General features: G+C 34.2%; 1 protein-coding gene across 2 annotated transcripts in view; it reads left to right on the top strand.

The window, feature by feature from the left end:
- The window catches only part of LOC135846316 (uncharacterized), an 84,278-nt gene that overhangs the window by 53,444 nt on the left and 13,547 nt on the right, over positions 1-17,287 (top strand). For both annotated transcript variants that reach the window (XM_065365343.1, XM_065365341.1), the window contains 9 exons: positions 1,336-1,761; positions 1,837-1,960; positions 5,907-6,139; positions 6,447-6,599; positions 6,837-6,993; positions 7,082-7,131; positions 11,357-11,442; positions 11,665-11,829; positions 12,645-12,750. In XM_065365343.1, the coding sequence (XP_065221415.1) occupies positions 1,336-1,761; positions 1,837-1,960; positions 5,907-6,139; positions 6,447-6,599; positions 6,837-6,993; positions 7,082-7,131; positions 11,357-11,442; positions 11,665-11,829; positions 12,645-12,750 (1,500 nt within the window). The remainder of the gene's footprint in view (positions 1-1,335; positions 1,762-1,836; positions 1,961-5,906; positions 6,140-6,446; positions 6,600-6,836; positions 6,994-7,081; positions 7,132-11,356; positions 11,443-11,664; positions 11,830-12,644; positions 12,751-17,287) is intronic.

The following is a 17,287-nucleotide window of genomic DNA, read 5'->3' on the forward strand; positions in this document are numbered from 1 at the left end:
TTTTTTTCGGGATTGTCTCAAAGTCCAATTGTTGTCAAAATTGTCAGAAAATCCTATTTTTGTAAAATTGTTGAAAAGTCCTAATTTTGTAAAGTCCTTTTTGTCAAATTTTCCCAAAAAATACTGTTTTCCCTAAATTATCATAGAAAGTCCCATTTTTTGTCAGAATTGCCTGAAAGACCCAAGGTCCTAACTTTTACCAAAATCACCAAAAAGTTCCCAAATTGCTAAAAGTCCATGTTTTCTCCAGAATTGTCAAATAAAAGGTTCCATTTTTTTCATCTGAGTTGTCTGATAATCCCACTTTGTCCAAAATTGTCAAAAAATTCATGTTTTTCCTCAAAATTTCCAAAAAAGTGTTTTTCCCCCAGAAATGTCAGTCTAATTTTTTTCAAAATTTTCAAAGAGTCCATTTTTGTAAAATTGTTAAAAAGTCCTAATTTTGTGAAATGCTTTTTTTGTCTAAATTGTCAAAAAAATACAGTTTTCCCAAAACTGTCATAAAAAGTCCCGTTTTTTGTCAGAATTGCCGGAAAGACCCATTTTTGCCAAAATTATCAAAAAACTTCTGTTTCTTGTAAAAATTTCCAAAAAGTCCCCAAATTGCTAAAAAGTCCATGTTTCCTCCAGAATTGTCAAAAAAAATTCCATTTTTTTCACTTGAGTAGCCTGAAAGTCCCATTTTTGACAAAATGTCAAGAAGTCCTAATTCGTCCCCAAAGTATGAGGAAGTCAGATTTTTTGCTAAAATTGTGAATAAAGTCCCATTTTTTGTCAAAATTGTGAGAATGTCATTTTCTGATAAAATTGTCTAATTATGAGTAATTTTTGAAGAAATTGTCAAGAAATTTCTGGTTTTTTGTTAAAAGGCAAAGACTTTGACTCAGCTGTCTTAAAAGGTCCACTTTTTGCTCCAAAATTACTCAGCAAAAGTATTGTTTTTTTTGGCCAAAATTAGTCCCGTTTTTTGTCTGAGTATAAGGAAGTTTCCGCTTAGTCAACACTGTCGAAAAGTCCCAATTAATCTGTTTTTTAATCAAAATTGCCGAATAAAGTCCTGCTTTCTTGCCAAAAATTTAAGAAAGTCCTTTTTTTTTGCTAAAATTGGTCAGAAAGTTTCATTTTTTGTAATTTATTCAATCAAACTTTATAACCAGTTGTCACTCGTGACGTTTAAAAAGTTCATACCCTCTTCTATCCCTAATCCTATTTGAGTGTAGTTGATATTTGAAGGGTCTGGAAGCATGGGGGGGGGGGAAATCTAGTAAAATAATTTTTTTCTGTTGCACAAGACGTAAATTAATCCCATTTGTATAATGTAATTACTCCTTTCAGAATCAGTTTCCAAAATGAACGACGACGCTTCCGACCTCACCAACCCGGACGAAATCTTACAAGAAGTACAAAACAAATACGAATCTCTGCAGAAACGCCTGTCTCGCGAATTTTACGAAAAATACCACGACTGGAGGAAGCTACGAGATGGAGCAGGCGCCAACGACGAAGACGATAAAACACTGATGGAATTCGACGCCTCCAAACTAGCGCCTTATCTAGAAGAACGTAATCTGACCCCCGGGTTCAAGCAGAAATTTCAAGAATGGCAGAAACTCAAAGGATTATCCCTATCGCCGACTAGAACAAAAATTAATAAGAACGAGAACCCCAATACGTTGAAGAAATCCAAGAGCGATTGGCATAAATGGAGACCTGGCAGTAAATCTGAAAGCAACGTGTTGAGATTTTTGGATAAAGAACAAGGTGAGTTGTGAACGGAATACTTTTTCGTTGGTAAACGAGTTTCCAAAAGTTGTAATAGTTCTGGTGTTTTACAAGGTGCTAAACCAAATCCTCCGGAAAAGAAAGAACTCGCTTGGTTGGAGAAAGAATTACAGAAGGTGGCCAGGGAGAAGCAAAGGCTGGAGAAAGAGAAGGAGAAGTATGCTGAAAGAGAAACCAGGTAGGTGAATTTTGGTCTTGTTTTGTAGTTGGGAATAAAATGAGGAGGTGAGAGTGATTGAAATTGAATTATTCTCGAACGACTCGATTCAGGTTTCAGAGTTGACATAATCGATTTGGCACAGAGAATTTTGATCGTTGGATTCGGATTATTTTTCGAAGTCGTTTGTGAATGATTTGAATCTTTTGAGAAATAATTCATAATTTTAGGAGTGAATGTGCCCCTAAAACTATTGTTCGTGAACTATTTGAATGATTTTTCAGTGTCATTTTTCGGTCTTGAATGATTCAATTTCAAATGATTTAATTTTAAATGATTCTTAGGTATCGTTTTTGAACGATTTGATTGACATTTCGGAGTCGTTTGCGAACGATGCGAATGATTTTTTAATGTCGTTTACGAACGATCTAAACAATTTTTTTAGATATCGTTCGTGAACGATTAGAATGATTTGTCTGAGATCGATTCCAATATTCTTGTTGTATATCATCGGAAAATGATTCGATTTTGAATGATTCAAGAGTATCGTTCGTGAACGATTCGTTCGAATTTATGACTTTTCAGTGTCGTTCGAAAACGATTTTAATGAGTGTTTTCTACCTATCGTTTGAGTAAGGTTTGAGCTTTGACTTTTAGATCGATTCAAATGTTTTTTGGTATCGTTGGCGAGTAATCGAATTTCAAGTCATTTCAGAGTATCGTTTGTGAACGATTCGAATGACTTCGGAGTCGTTCGCGAACGATTTGAATGATTTTTTGGAGTCATTCGTGAACGATTTGAACGATTTTTTGGAGTCGTTCGTGAACGATTTGAACGATTTTTTGGAGTCGTTCGCGAACGATTTGAATGATTTTTTGGAGTCATTCGTGAACGATTTGAACGATTTTTTGGAGCCGTTCGTGAACGATTCGAACGATTTTTTGGAGTCGTTCGCGAACGATTTGAATGATTTTTTGGAGTCATTCGTGAACGATTTGAACGATTTTTTGGAGTCGTTCGTGAACGATTCGAACGATTTTTTGAAGTCGTTCGTGAACGATTTGAATTGATTTTTGATATCGTTAATAAATAATTCGGTTTCAAATGATTCAAGGGTATCGTTCGTGAATGATTCGTTCAAGTTGATTACTTTTCGGTGTCGTTTGTGAATGATTCGATTTCGAATCAATTCAGGGTATCGTTCGTGAATGATTCATACTATTTTTCAGAATCATTCATGATTGAATCGAATGCCTTCAGACTTCACAGTCGGTAAGGAACGATTGAAATTGTTTTTTGAATGTCGTTCGTGAACGATTCGAATGATCGTTAGTAACCGTTTATTAACAATTTTTAAGATTTTTGGAATTTTGAGAGTCGTTTGTGGCCAATTTGAATAATTTTTAGATGTCGTTCGGGACAGATTCGAATGGTTGTTTCTTGTTTGAAATCATTTGTGAACGATTCGAATGATTTTTTGAAGTCGTTTGTGAACGATTCGAATGATTTTTTGGTATTGTTGATAAATGATTCAGTTTCAAATAATGGTTTCGTTCGTGAACGATTCGTCCGATTTTACGACTCTCTAGGGCCGATCGTGAATGATTCGAATTATTATTTGTCATTGTTCAAGATTGATTTGAATTATTATTTTTTGTATTGTTGGTGAATGTTTCAGTTTTGAATAAATTTATGGGATCGTTCGCGAACAATTCGTTCCCCTGAACCAAATAAATAGAATTGATTGATTGATTGATTGATTGATTGATTTTTCTGAATTCTTTGTGACTGACTGAGTCAAATGCCTTCAAAATCAGTAAAGAACGATTGAAATTATTTTTAGATGTGTTCGTTAGGGTGACCCTTAAAATGCAAAAGTAAATATTTTTTCGGTCTGACCCCCTAAATTTTTTAATTATATCATAAAATTCTCGAATACAAAATTTTAGCCTATTTGGAGGTCATTAACCCGTGCCGAATTGGCCTAGAATGTTTAAATGGGATTTAACATAGGTTTTTAAGTGGAAATTGCATTTAAATTCCTCTTAAGCGCCTAAAAAATAATTCCGAGGGTTTTTTACAAGAAAATGCTACAAAAGCATGTCAAAAACCATATAAAGCAATAACAGGTTCATGGGGACCCCCCCTACCCTTCCTACCTGCCCTAAAAATATAGGGGAAAATTCAATATTTCCAGGGCGGGAAGGAAGGGTAGGGGGGTCCCCATGAACCTGTTATTGTTTTATATGATTTTTGACATGCTTTTGTAGCATTTTCTTGTAAAAAACCCTCGGAATTATTTTTTAGGCGCCTAAGAGGAATTTAAATGCAATTTTCACTTAAAAACCTATGTTAAATCCCATTTAAACATCTAGTCCAATTCGGCACGGGTTAATGACCTCCAAATGGGCTAAAATTTTGTATTCGAGAATTTTATGATATAATTAAAAAATTTAGGGGGTCAGACCGAAAAAATATTTACTTTTGCATTTTAAGGGTCACCCTAGTGTTCGTGGATAATTCGAATAATCGTTTGTCATCGTTTATGAAAGATCCGAAAAAATTTTTGGGAGTCGTTCGCGAACGATTTGAATAATGTTTTGATGTCGTTCGTGGACGATTCGAATGATTGTTTGATGTCGTTTGTGAACGATTCGAAAGATTTTTTGGAGTTGTTCGCGAACGATTCAAATTATTTATTGGTATCTTTGGTAAATGATTCAAGGGTATCGTTCGTGAACGATTCGTACGATTTTATGACTTTTCCATGTAGTTCGTGAACAATTCAAACGATTTTTGTCATCGTTTGAGATCAGTTCGAATGTTCATTCTTTTGGTATCATTCAGGTATGATTTGATTTCGAGTGAATCGTTCGCTAACTGAAAAGTGTACTCAATTTTGAAGTTCGCGAGCGATTCGAATCAAATGAGTACCTACTGGTGTCGTTGGTGACCGATTCCATTTCATATGATTCTAAAGAATCGTTCGTAAACGATTCGAATAATTTTTTGGTTTGTTCGCGAACGACTCAGATGATTTTTTTGATATCGTTCGTGAACGATTCATCTTCATGTGATTATTCGGTATTATTTCGAATAATTTTTTAATGTCGTTCGTGAATGATTTGAAATTGTTTTGTCAACGTTCGTGAACGATTCGAATGATTTTTCAACATCCTTCGACCCTTCGTGAACGGCTCATTCTTCTCGTTCGTGAACTGAACGAAAAGTTTGATTTTGAATTAGGCGAACGATTGGAATAATTTTTTGCTGTCGTTCTTAAACGATTTGGACATTTTTTTGTCATCGTTTGTGAAAAATTCAAATTATATTTTGTAGCCATTTGTGAATATTCAAAATATTTTAAAGGTCAGTGATCCAATGTCTGGAGATTTTTAGGTATCGTTCGTGAACGATTCGGATAATGTATGTATTAGTGTCGTTCATGAACGATTTGAGCATTTTTGTCATTATTGTCATCATTTGTGAATGATTCGAATTATTTCTCAAAGTCGTTCGTGAATGATTCGAATGATTCAATTATTCCTTGATGCTCATTATTTACATTTGTCGTTCACGAACGATTATATTCTTTTTTTACATTATTCTGGGATTCACTTTTTTTGTGCAATCGGTCGCTGATGATTCAATTTCGTTTTTGTTCTTTGTTTTCAAATCGTTCATGAACGATTCCATCTTCCCTTATCGATTGTTTGTATTATGATTTCGATTCAGGTTTTCTAAATTGTTGTATTTTTATTCCGAAAATTTGCACAAACCGTTCTCGAACGATTAGAATCCATTTTCGGTGCTTTTTGCGTATACCTACGATCATGTATGGTGGTGAATAAATGAAGAATGTGGACGATTTCATTATTCTTTGACTTTGAGAATCATCAAATACAATACTCGTAATTTTAATCCCATTCTTAACCCAGCGTTTTCTTTTGTTTTCATTCCACGAAGACTTCAAAACATGAAACGAGCAATCAAATCGGGCCGCAAACGAAAACAAGAAGTAGTTGTACCTACATCAACCGGCCTGTACCGATTTCAAGGTATCTCTTCAAAATTCACGAGGAAATTATACGAATGGGAAAAAGCCAAAGGGATTACCGCCGAATCGTCAACATTCGCTCTGCTCGATCCGTACTACAGCGGGCCAAAAATTCAAAGAAACGTTAAACCACAAATCAACGGTAAATATAAATGGCTCTTAAAAACCAATATAAAGTTCGCTTCAGGCTATTAAAGCCTACTGCCGAGTGCCGAGACGAAACACTGTGCGAAAAAATAAACCACCGCGCGTACCTCATCCTCCTCCTTTATTATGTATCGAAAATGCAGCAGATTATACGTAGAGACCTATTGGGAGGGAGTACCTCTACCTATTGCGGAGTGTATTTGTAGAGCGCACGATGCCGACTTATTTATTTTGAAAAAATAAAAGGTACATATAAAATAAACAATATATCAAAATGTGCTGCGCTTTTTTTTCCTTCCTAGATACAATAGCATCGCTGTCAAGATCACGATCCGTAGGCAGCGTGGATGTTGCAGGTGTTGGCACGTCTATCTTACAATCTGCTTCTGTGAATCATCAGCAGTCTAGTCTTTCTTTAAACGATATGGAACAATTAGAAGAAGCTCATTTACAAGGTAAGAGCACGTTTCCCTCGCCACACCGCTCCGTCTGTATAATATGAGTTATCTACACTATGATGAATTACCGTATACTATATTGATCTATTTTCAATTCTTTCTCTTTCTATATTGTACCTATCTGTTTATGTCGAATCCGAGTTTTCATTTTTTTTCTCGAATGACTGCTTTAACAAATGTATACCTACATTCACCGCAGCACGTTTTTCGTGCGTGTTTTCCTTCTGATTTCAGTGGAGAATGATAATCTTATGCGGAGTACGGAGCAACTTTTTGACAACGACGATGAAAAAGAACTTGATCTCATCACTAACGAATCTTTAGATATTCCAGATTACAATAAAAACCATGATATCTCGCGTAACATTCCCATATTAAGTTCCTCAAACAAGTAAATACATACCTACCTATTTTACCCTGCAGCTGGAAGTATATGTATATTGGATATTCGATTTTTTACATTTTCCCATTTGTTTCAGCCCTTTGCATGATTCGGCCTTGATATGTGCGGCTAATTATTCGAAACAAGGTGAGTCGCATACAGATAGTTTTATTGCGTGAGAATTTTCTGAGCAGTATTTATTCGTAATGGATTACTTACCCTTTATTAATTGGGATTATTTTCCTTTATTGTTGCAAAATTACTCCGATTACCGCGGTTTTTCGACGAATTACCGATAATTACCAATGTTACTATCAAAATTACCATTATTACCGCGAAAAATTAGAACTGCAGGTAATTACCGTAAATCTCTAGATTAGCCATTAGGTAGTTTTTTGGAAAAAATTATCCAAGTTCATTTCCGTAGACGTTTTTGGGATAATTTGTGGATGTGGATTTACCATAGAAATGGTTTCAACTTTTTATTATAAATCATTTCCGGAATCATCGTGAAATTATCGAAGATGAATAGTCAATTGTAAATGAAACTGGTAAATAACCGTAATTTTCCGTATATTTCGGTAATTTCGGGTAAATTATCGTGACTTTTAGTGAACTGAAGTAATTTTTGATGAATTGCTGTAATTTTTGGTAAATAACAAAACCATCATTATATTTTTTGCAAATCTTTGTAATTTCTTTTAAATTACAGTAAATGACAATAATCTTCTGTAAAATGTAGAAATTCTGTAATTTACCAAAAGTTGCAATCATTTTTTGTGAATTACTTCAATTGTTGGTAAAATACCGTAATCTTTGATAAAATTTTGTAATTTCCGATGAATTACCTCAATTTTCCATCCATTGCCATAACATCTGGTGAATTACTGTAAATCTTGGTGTAGTAAATTACAGTAACTTTTAGCAAACTTAGGCAAGATGTGATTTTTTGTAAATTTTGATAACTCCATGTAGGTAAATTACAAAGTGGTTTCAGTAATTTGGTAATTTGCTAGGAATTTCCATGATTGGAGGTACTGGCGAGCCTATTATATGTTATTTCTGATAAATATTGCCATAATTTTAGTTGAATTACTGTAATTTTTGGTAAATTACCATAATTTCTAGATTATCTAGTCATTTTAATTCCTGGTAAATCATCGTAATTCGTAATTTTCAGTAAATACTTGGATGCAATTCTAGGTAAATTACCGTAATATCATCATATTATGTGGTAAACAGGTAAATTACCTGTCATAATTTCTGGTGAAGTATTACGGTTATTTGTGGCAAATCATTTTTTTTGGTAAATTACCGTAATTTTTGGTGAATTACCGTATGTTTTGGTGAATTACCGTAATTTTTGGTTACCATAATTTTTGGTAAGTTACCATAATTTTTGGTAAATGACTGTAATTGTTGGTCAATTACCGTAATTTTTGGTAAATTACCGTAATTTTTGGTAAATTACTGTAATTTTTGGTTACCATAATTTTTGGTAAGTTACCATAATTTTTGGTAAGTTACCATAATTTTTGGTAAGTTACCATAATTTTTGGTAAATGACCGTAATTGTTGGTAAATTACCGTAATTGCTGGTAAATTACCGCAATTTTTGGTAAATTACCATAATTTTAACTGTAATTGCCCATTTTGGATAAATTACCATAATGTTTACTTTTCTAGTAAATTATCAACAATTTTTGGTAAATTACCGTATTTTTTGGAAATAACCCAATTTTTGGTAATTACCACATTTTTGGCAATTTTTTTTGGTGAATAACCATATTTTTTGGTAATAACTCAATTTTGGGTAATTACCATATTTTTGGCAATTTTTTTTGTGGTAAATTACAGTATTTTTTGGTAATAATCATATTTTTGGTAATTACCATATTTTTTGGCAAAGTATTGTATTTTTTTTTTGTAAAGTATTGAAATTTTTGGAAGTTTACTGTAATTTTTATTAAATTGCTGTGGTTTTTGACTTTTGTAAAATTCTGTAATTTTCAATAAGTTAGCGTAACTTTTGGTGAATTACCGTAATTTGTGGTAAATTGCGGTAATGTTTGGTAAATTACTGTAATTTCAATTTGATGGCTATCGTTTTTGGTAAATTATTAAATTATTGTTGTTTTTGTTTGGTAATTTCGATAAATTTTTGAAATTTTTAATGAGTAAATTAGATACTATAATTTTTTGTCAATCACCGTTGTTTTTGGCTCATAAATTAGCATAATTTTCAGTAAATCAATGTGATTTTGGCTTTTGGGATTGTAATTGGTTGTAAATTACAGTAATTCCGATAAAGAATTGTTTTTGGTAAATTACATACAAAATTATCGCTGTTTTTGTTTGATAATTTTGTTTAAATTACAGTAAATTACGGTAATTTTTGAGAAATTATGGAAAATTGTTGAAAAAATGTATAACTTCTGAGAAAGAAATTACAGTTATTTTGTGACATACCAAAAAGTATCTATTCTTTGTAAAGTAGGTAAATTAAATTTTTAGATTATCATAATTTGTGGTAAATTAAGGTAATTCTTGATGAATTGTGGTAATTTTTGATAAATTACGGTAATTTGTGGTAAATACGGCAACTTTTGATAAATTTGGTAATTTAGAGTAAATTACAATAATTTTTGGTAAATTACGATACTTAATTTTGGTAGATTGCTAGTTTGCTACAATTTTTAATTGTGGTAATTTTTGATAAATAAATTACGGTAATTTGTGGTAAATACGGCAACTTTTGATAAATTTGGTAATTTAGAGTAAATTACAATAATTTTTGGTAAATTACCATAATTTTGGTAGATTGCTAGTTTGCTACAATTTTTGGTAATTTTGATAAATTATGGTAATTTGTGGTAAATTACGGTAATGTTTATTACATTATGGTAATCTGTGGTGAATTATGGTACTTTCTGATGAATTACTGTAATTTCTGGTAAATTTAGTCATTTGTGGTAAATTACCATAATTTTAGTAGATTGCTGCAATTTTTGGCAATTTTGATAAATTACGGTAATTTGTGGTAAATTATGGTAATTTGTGGTAAATTATGGTAATTTGCGGTAAATTATGGTAATTTGCGGTAAATTATGGTAATTTGCGGTAAATTATGGTAATTTGCGGTAAATTATGGTAATTTGCGGTAAATTATGGTAATTTGCGGTAAATTATGGTAATTTGCGGTAAATGATGGTAATTTGCGGTAAATTATGGTAATTTGCGGTAAATTATGGTAATTTGTGGTAAATTATGGTAATTTGTGGTAAATTACGGTAATTTGTGGTAAATTTGGTAATTTGTGATGAATTACGAGAATTTTTGGTAAATTACCACAATTTTAGCAGATTGCTGCACTTTTTGGTAAAATACTACTGTAATTTTTAGAAAATTGATGTAATTTTTTGGTAAATTATGAAATTAGGTACCTGTGTAACTTTAAATAAATTGTAATTATTTTCAGTAAAATGAGGTAATGTTTGGTGAAGTATGAATTACCGTAGTTTGACTAGAAATAACCATAATTTTCAGCAAATTACCATAACCTTTGATAACTTGTCGTAATTTTCAGTCACTGATCATCATTTTTGGTCTCTTCAGTTTCTGTAATTTCTGGTAAATTACCCTGATTTTCAATGATGCTGTAACTTTTTAGGTTTCGACTTTGGAGATTATTAAACAAATTTTGGTAATTTCTGTTGGTCAAATTGATGTTATAAAAATTTTTGGTAAATTTTCGGCGACTTGATTTTTTTTTTAAATTTACAAATTTCGGGTATTAAAATTATTTTGTACCCAATTCGATTGGCGCAATTTTCTATAATTTGTAATTATGTAATTTTTTGTAAGAACATGACTCGTATTTTTCGGTAAATTACGGTAATTTTGGGAAAATACTGGTAATATGTAGATTGATTTGTTGGTAACTATGGTAAATTATGAGTACCTAATGACTGCAAATTGAGAGCTGAGATTGAAAATATTGTTGAAAAAATTGTAATATTGCAAGGTGTCTTGGGCCTGAACATCGAAGGTGCCCAATTGTGGATCACGTATTTCTGCAAAATTTTAATAATTAATTAGGTGAACTGGAATAATTAATTCTCGAACCTTAACCTTTTTTCCCACTATTATATGTATCTAAAAAAAATACACAGCAGATTGCTCCTTCTGTACCTAATCATCTCTCACACTCTCATAGAAAAAAATTATAATTTTATGGGTAATTACGCTAATACTAGAAAATTGGTCGCGTTTAAACTAGGCAATTTAAATTCGTAAAATTGTTAACATTTGTGTACATTAATTGCTCGGAAATCGTAAATAATCGAGCGAATTTGATTTTCATCTGTTTCAGTCCGAGACGATCGTAAGTTATCAGACGGCTACGGTACCGATTCGGAAAACCTGTTCTGCGGGTACTCGGGTGATACATTGTACGAGGTAAGCGTTCGCCGTTCGTACGCCCTCAATTAATCGAAATACCTACTCGTATAAGCTGTAGGAAGATCATGCAGCAGCGTAGTAAAAAAAAAAATCGATACGTGCGAATGGATTGAGAAATGTATAGGAAGGGAAAAAAATCCTCTCCTTTGGTCTCCTCGTCCTCCTCGCTGCTGCATGTGTAACTGCTCGGTAATAATGTAACCTAATTTGCTTTGCTAGATGTCATCCGATAAACGGCAACGAGACAGAGACTCAGCTAACGCGGACGCCGAAAGCATCGTGAATCAGATAAAGAAGCTAAGAGCTGGTACATCGGTAGACGACGAAGACCGTATAAACACCTTAACCAATCTACAACACCTAGCCGATCAACTTCTAGAAATGGTAGGTGGATAAACGAGACGCTTGTCGCTTTCTTTCTCTGTCTACCAGCTACAGTGACCGACCTGGGCGACATAAGACTGAAGAACAGAAGAACGAGAACGAGTTGATAGGTATCCCTTATGGAGGATGGACTGCCGCCGTCGGTCGTCGTAAGAGGGAGGAAAGTTGCGACGACCTAGAAAATACATATTCGAGTAGTATATAACTTACTACATGTCAAACTTACGCACCCTTAAAAGGAAGCCACTCCGGCCTGGTCTATCTAATGACGTCTCTTTATAAGTTGCTCTAGTCTTCTTATTCTTGGTCCTGTGTGTGTAAATGTAGATACGTCTTCGTCTCCTGAGCTATGAAGTAAGTATGAGTGTAGTAACATACGCACGTGTTAATAATTTGACGATCACGACGAATGATTTATTCGAACGTGTACGCCAGCGCCAGCCAGTGCCAGTGTGCCAGTGTGCGAGTGTGTGTGTAATCCATTCACGTGTATTATGTATATTGTACAGTGTACTTATACGAACACGTTGGAAAATACGTACTCCCTATCACTCTTCTCCGTCTTCTTCGTCTGATTCTTCATCATCTCATTTTACGAGCCACTCGACCCGAGCCGGTCACGTGCGAATGTTTAAAAGCCTTTTACCGGCTCGATCAAGATGAACGGTGACGCTAAACGCGTGCCACTGTTACCGCATGTCTTCTCTTCTTGGCCTTAGGCGCATATTTGTATCTACTATTACCTCGTTGTACTCGTAAGATGGCGTGTAATTGAAAACGAGTGTTTTTTTCCTACATCTTGTGCTTGTTCGCAGGTCCATATAATGAATAATAAGAAGAACGAAAATGTCGACGAATTGGCCGGCAGGATAGCCGAATTAGCTGTCGAGCTGAAGAGGGAAATTAAGAATTTGACTTCGGGTGAGTTTCGTACTCGGATTTGTGTTGTTTTTATCCGGGATCCTTGACGATGATCGCGAGAAGGGGGAAGAGGGATCCAAAAGAGAAGGGGGAGGGGGGTTAGACCATGCTCTTTTCAAAAATCGCGGTCCCGTTCAAATCGAAGATGGACACTTCGAGACGTGCCCTTGTAAGTGAATAATTTGAAAAAATTTTCTTAAAGTCCCTTTTTTACTAAAAAATGTCAAAAAAGTACAGTTTTTTCCATGAAAAAATAATTCATAAGTTCTACGTTTCAATTCTAGCTTTTCAACGAAACTAGAAAATTTCACTTTTATCTAATCAATAAAAATGTCTAAACGTCTCGTTTTTTCCCAAAAATTGCAAAAAATTTCGTTTTGTGAACAAAAATTACCCGGAAGTTTCACTCAGCATTTGCCAGATTTCCAAAAAGTATAATTTTTTAATCCTAAAGAGCCTGAGTTTTTGCTGAAATTATTTATCAAAGTCTTTATCGAGCTTTATTTATTAAATTTTTGAAATATTCTGTGTTTTTTCCTACCTCGAAATGTTTTTCTCGCATTTTTTCGGGGGGGAGGGGTGGGGTGGGACAATTTTCGAGGAAAGTTTTTGGTGTCGTCCTTTCCCTTGAGAGCTCATTTTGGAGTTTGAGGTCAATTGGTCTTCGGAAAACGAATTCTGTACTTTTAAAACCCCAGATTTTGATATCCATACCTACCTAATGACATTTTTTTTTCAATTTCAATTTTGCACCTTCCCTTTGAGGCTAGTTTTGAGTTGGTGTCATTATCATTAAAAATAAAACTGACACTAGTGATACTTAATCAATTTTTTCAACTCTTTCAAAAGTCTGAATAGGTATAATATTGGAGAATTTGATTTATTTCTTCAAAATTCTTAAAATTTTCTATTTAGAGAAAAAAATGTTATTGAATTTTTTAAATGAATTTATTAATTTTTTTCAAAGTTTTTAAAAGTCTGATACAATATCTCAGGAAATAAGTAGGATTTTTTCCAAGTTTTCAAAAGTGAGCTTCCTAAAATTTAGATTTTGTTTTATTTTTTTTTTCAAAATTGAAGAAAGGCATATAGAGCGAGTAAATAGCTGTTTTAAAAAGGAAAAAATTGGCACATCAATTTTTTCTTCGGGAATGTGTTCGGATGAACCCTCTGAACCACCAAAAAAAGCCGACTCTCCTATCCCTGGAGGAAAATTTTTTAGGGGGCTGAAACCGGTTCCGATTCACGTTTTTTGCGTTTTACTCCGTAAATATTAGGTTTTTGAGAAAAACTACCATGACGAAAAATGTTCCCCTTTAAATTCTCGACCATTTGATGCTACGCTCGATACCCATTGCTCAAGGGGGGTGTCCAAAAAAAGGGGTGGAAAGAGTAGGTGTTTCAAAAAAGGTCAGTCCAATAAATTAATCAAAATTACCACTTAAAATCATTCGTTTTGGCTCAAATTTTTTTTACAAAATCTACTCACCCAACTACTAATCAAACTATCATTGGTTTGTCTTCAACCCTCCTCGGGGGTTCGTGAGGGTTGCTTGATTTTTCAAGTAACACACTACTGAATCATATATTTGAAAAACAAATCTGGACGTGCGATATATCGAATAGTATGTTTTCGAGGTCGCTGAATACGAATATGAACTTATTTTTTGCCTACAGCCCCTCAGAGCCCCTCTGTGCCTCAAAATGAGGGTCAAAATTTTGAAAAATCGTGAATAGTCGAGTCATATATCGATTTGTATGTTTTCGAGACACTGAACATGGAATAACCATATGCACTTTTTTCCTGCTCCACTTACGATCCCTCAAAATCCCCTTACGCCCCCTAAATAGGATAAAATTTCGAAAAGTCACCAAAAAACGTGTAATACGTCGAATAGTATGTTCTCAAGATCGTTGAATACGACTACAGACTCATTTTTATTATTTCACTCATTTTACTATTCAAACGTCCTACTAACGCCACAAAATTATCCTCAATGTCTTTAGTAGGTAAGATGTCAATCTTCTTGTCTATCTCAGCTCAGTGTTTTCATTTCGATTGTTTTCCTGTAAAGTTTTCGATTTCATTTTTTACAGTAGACTCCCAATTATCCGACTTTCAGTTATCCGGTACGAATTTATCCGACTTACTTTTCGCATTATCCGACCCACCATGGTCGGATAATCTAAAAAACATCTAATTTTTGATTTTGGAGTGTAAATAATAATGCAGGATTCAGCACTTTGTATTCTAACAGTGTTATTTTCCTTGAAATCGATCCAACTTATCTCAAAAAATTATAATTTGAGTCAGTATTTCATTGTCTTTTATGTACAAAAGTACTTACGTTATTTTTGTTTATTAGTTATTTTTTCGATTCTTTGTTCCTGTTCTGAGCCAAAACTTGATTTTCTGAATGAAAGCTTGTCGTCTCAAGCGTATGCACTTCATTTTTACGCTTAAAACATAAATTTTGGATTATCCGACCTTTTTGATATCCGACCCACCTTATACCCCCGATTAGGCCGGATAATCGGGAGTCTACTGTATTGGCTACCAATCGAAAACAAAATGAAATCATTTTTTTTTTTGATGGAAGAAAACATCGAAAATTAGTAGTTCGTAGTTCGTGTTTTTTAAAAAAAACATACCATTCGATATACGCTATCAGTCGACTTTTCACGAGTTATCAATATTTTGACCCTCATTTTGAGGCACAGAGGGGCTCTGAGGGGCTGTAGGCAAAAAATAAGTTCATATTCGTACTCAGCGATTTCGAAAACATACTATTCAATATGTCACTCGACTTTTCACATTTTTTCAAAATTTTGGCCTTTTTTGGGGCAGTTGGGAGCTGTGCGGGGTTGGGCCCAAAAAATAAGGCCATATTTGTGCTCAGCGACTTTTAAAACATGCAATTCGATATATCACTCGACTTTTCACGATTTTTCAAAATTTTAACCCTCATTTTGGGGCACAGAGGGACATTGGGGGATGGGACCCAAAAAATAAGTTCATATTCGCACTCGGCGACCTCGAAAACGTACCATTCGATATATCACTCGACTTTTTACGATTTTTCAAAATTTTGACCCCCATTTTGGGGCACAGAGGGGCTTTGAGGGGTTGTATGCAAAAAATGAGTTCATATTCGTATTCAGCGACCTCGAAAACATACTATTCGATATATCGCACGTCCAGATTTGTTTTTCAAATATATGATTCAGTAGTGTGTTACTTGAAAAATCAAGCAACCCTCACGAACCCCTGAGGAGGGTTGAAGACAAACCAATGATAGTTTGATTAGTAGTTGGGTGAGTAGATTTTGTAAAAAAAATTTGAGCCAAAACGAATGATTTTAAGTGGTAATTTTGATTAATTTATTGGACTGACCTTTTTTGAAACACCTACTCTTTCCACCCCTTTTTTTGGACACCCCCCTTGAGCAATGGGTATCGAGCGTAGCATCAAATGGTCGAGAATTTAAAGGGGAACATTTTTCGTCATGGTAGTTTTTCTCAAAAACCTAATATTTACGGAGTAAAACGCAAAAAACGTGAATCGGAACCGGTTTCAGCCCCCTAAAAAATTTTCCTCCAGGGATAGGAGAGTCGGCTTTTTTTTGGTGGTTCAGAGGGTTCATCCGAACACATTCCCGAAGAAAAAATTGATGTGCCAATTTTTTCCTTTTTGCCGCTGCTTTTTTACGTTATTTTCCCGCTCTAATAGTGCATTGAGAAGTCATATCTAGAAAATGTGGATATTCGAATCAAGCATCAGTATTCTCGAAAACCTTTCAAACCATATTCCATACATTTCAATTTTTTTAAAAATGTCGACTAATTGACCATGTTTAGACAATTAGACTTTGGTGAGAAGTGGGGAGGGGGGAGGATGAGATCACAGGGGTTGAATCTAAAAAAAAACACGAGTGAATATTCGAACTCAACACCCTCAAAAGCCCTACCAAATCGAGAAAATGAGGAAATATTCAAATTCAACACCCTCAAAAACCTCACTAGAAGATACATCACATGCCATCTTAATTTGGGGGGGGGGGGGAGGAGATTCTGACCATTTTTTGGGCACCATGGAGGGAGGGAGTTCAGAGGTATCGAATTGAATAAAATAAATGAAGTGAAGATTGAACTCTTCAAAAGCACTTCAAAATGATATGTCACTCGTAATTTCATTTTTTTTTTGAATGTTGATCATGTTTGGAGCATTATGAAGGGCAGGGGGGAAGGTTCAGAGGTGTCAAATTGACAAAAATAAGTGAATATTCGAATTCAACGTTCTCAAAAACTTCATCAAAAGATTCATCATACGTCATTTTAATTATTTTTTGGTGGTGGTGGTGGGGGGGGGGATTTGACAATTTTTCAAGCACCATGGAGACCGGGGGGGGGGGGGGTGTTCAGAGGCTCGAATTGAAAAAATAAGCGAATTTGAATTGGTCAAAATCAATTATGCCACTTCATTTTTCAATTTTTTTTCTGAGTGTCGATCAAAATTGTGGACTCTTGTCCCTCTTCC

The sequence above is a fragment of the Planococcus citri genome, chromosome 5 (genome assembly GCF_950023065.1).
Source record: "Planococcus citri chromosome 5, ihPlaCitr1.1, whole genome shotgun sequence".
In the NCBI taxonomy this organism is placed as follows: domain Eukaryota; kingdom Metazoa; phylum Arthropoda; class Insecta; order Hemiptera; family Pseudococcidae; genus Planococcus; species Planococcus citri.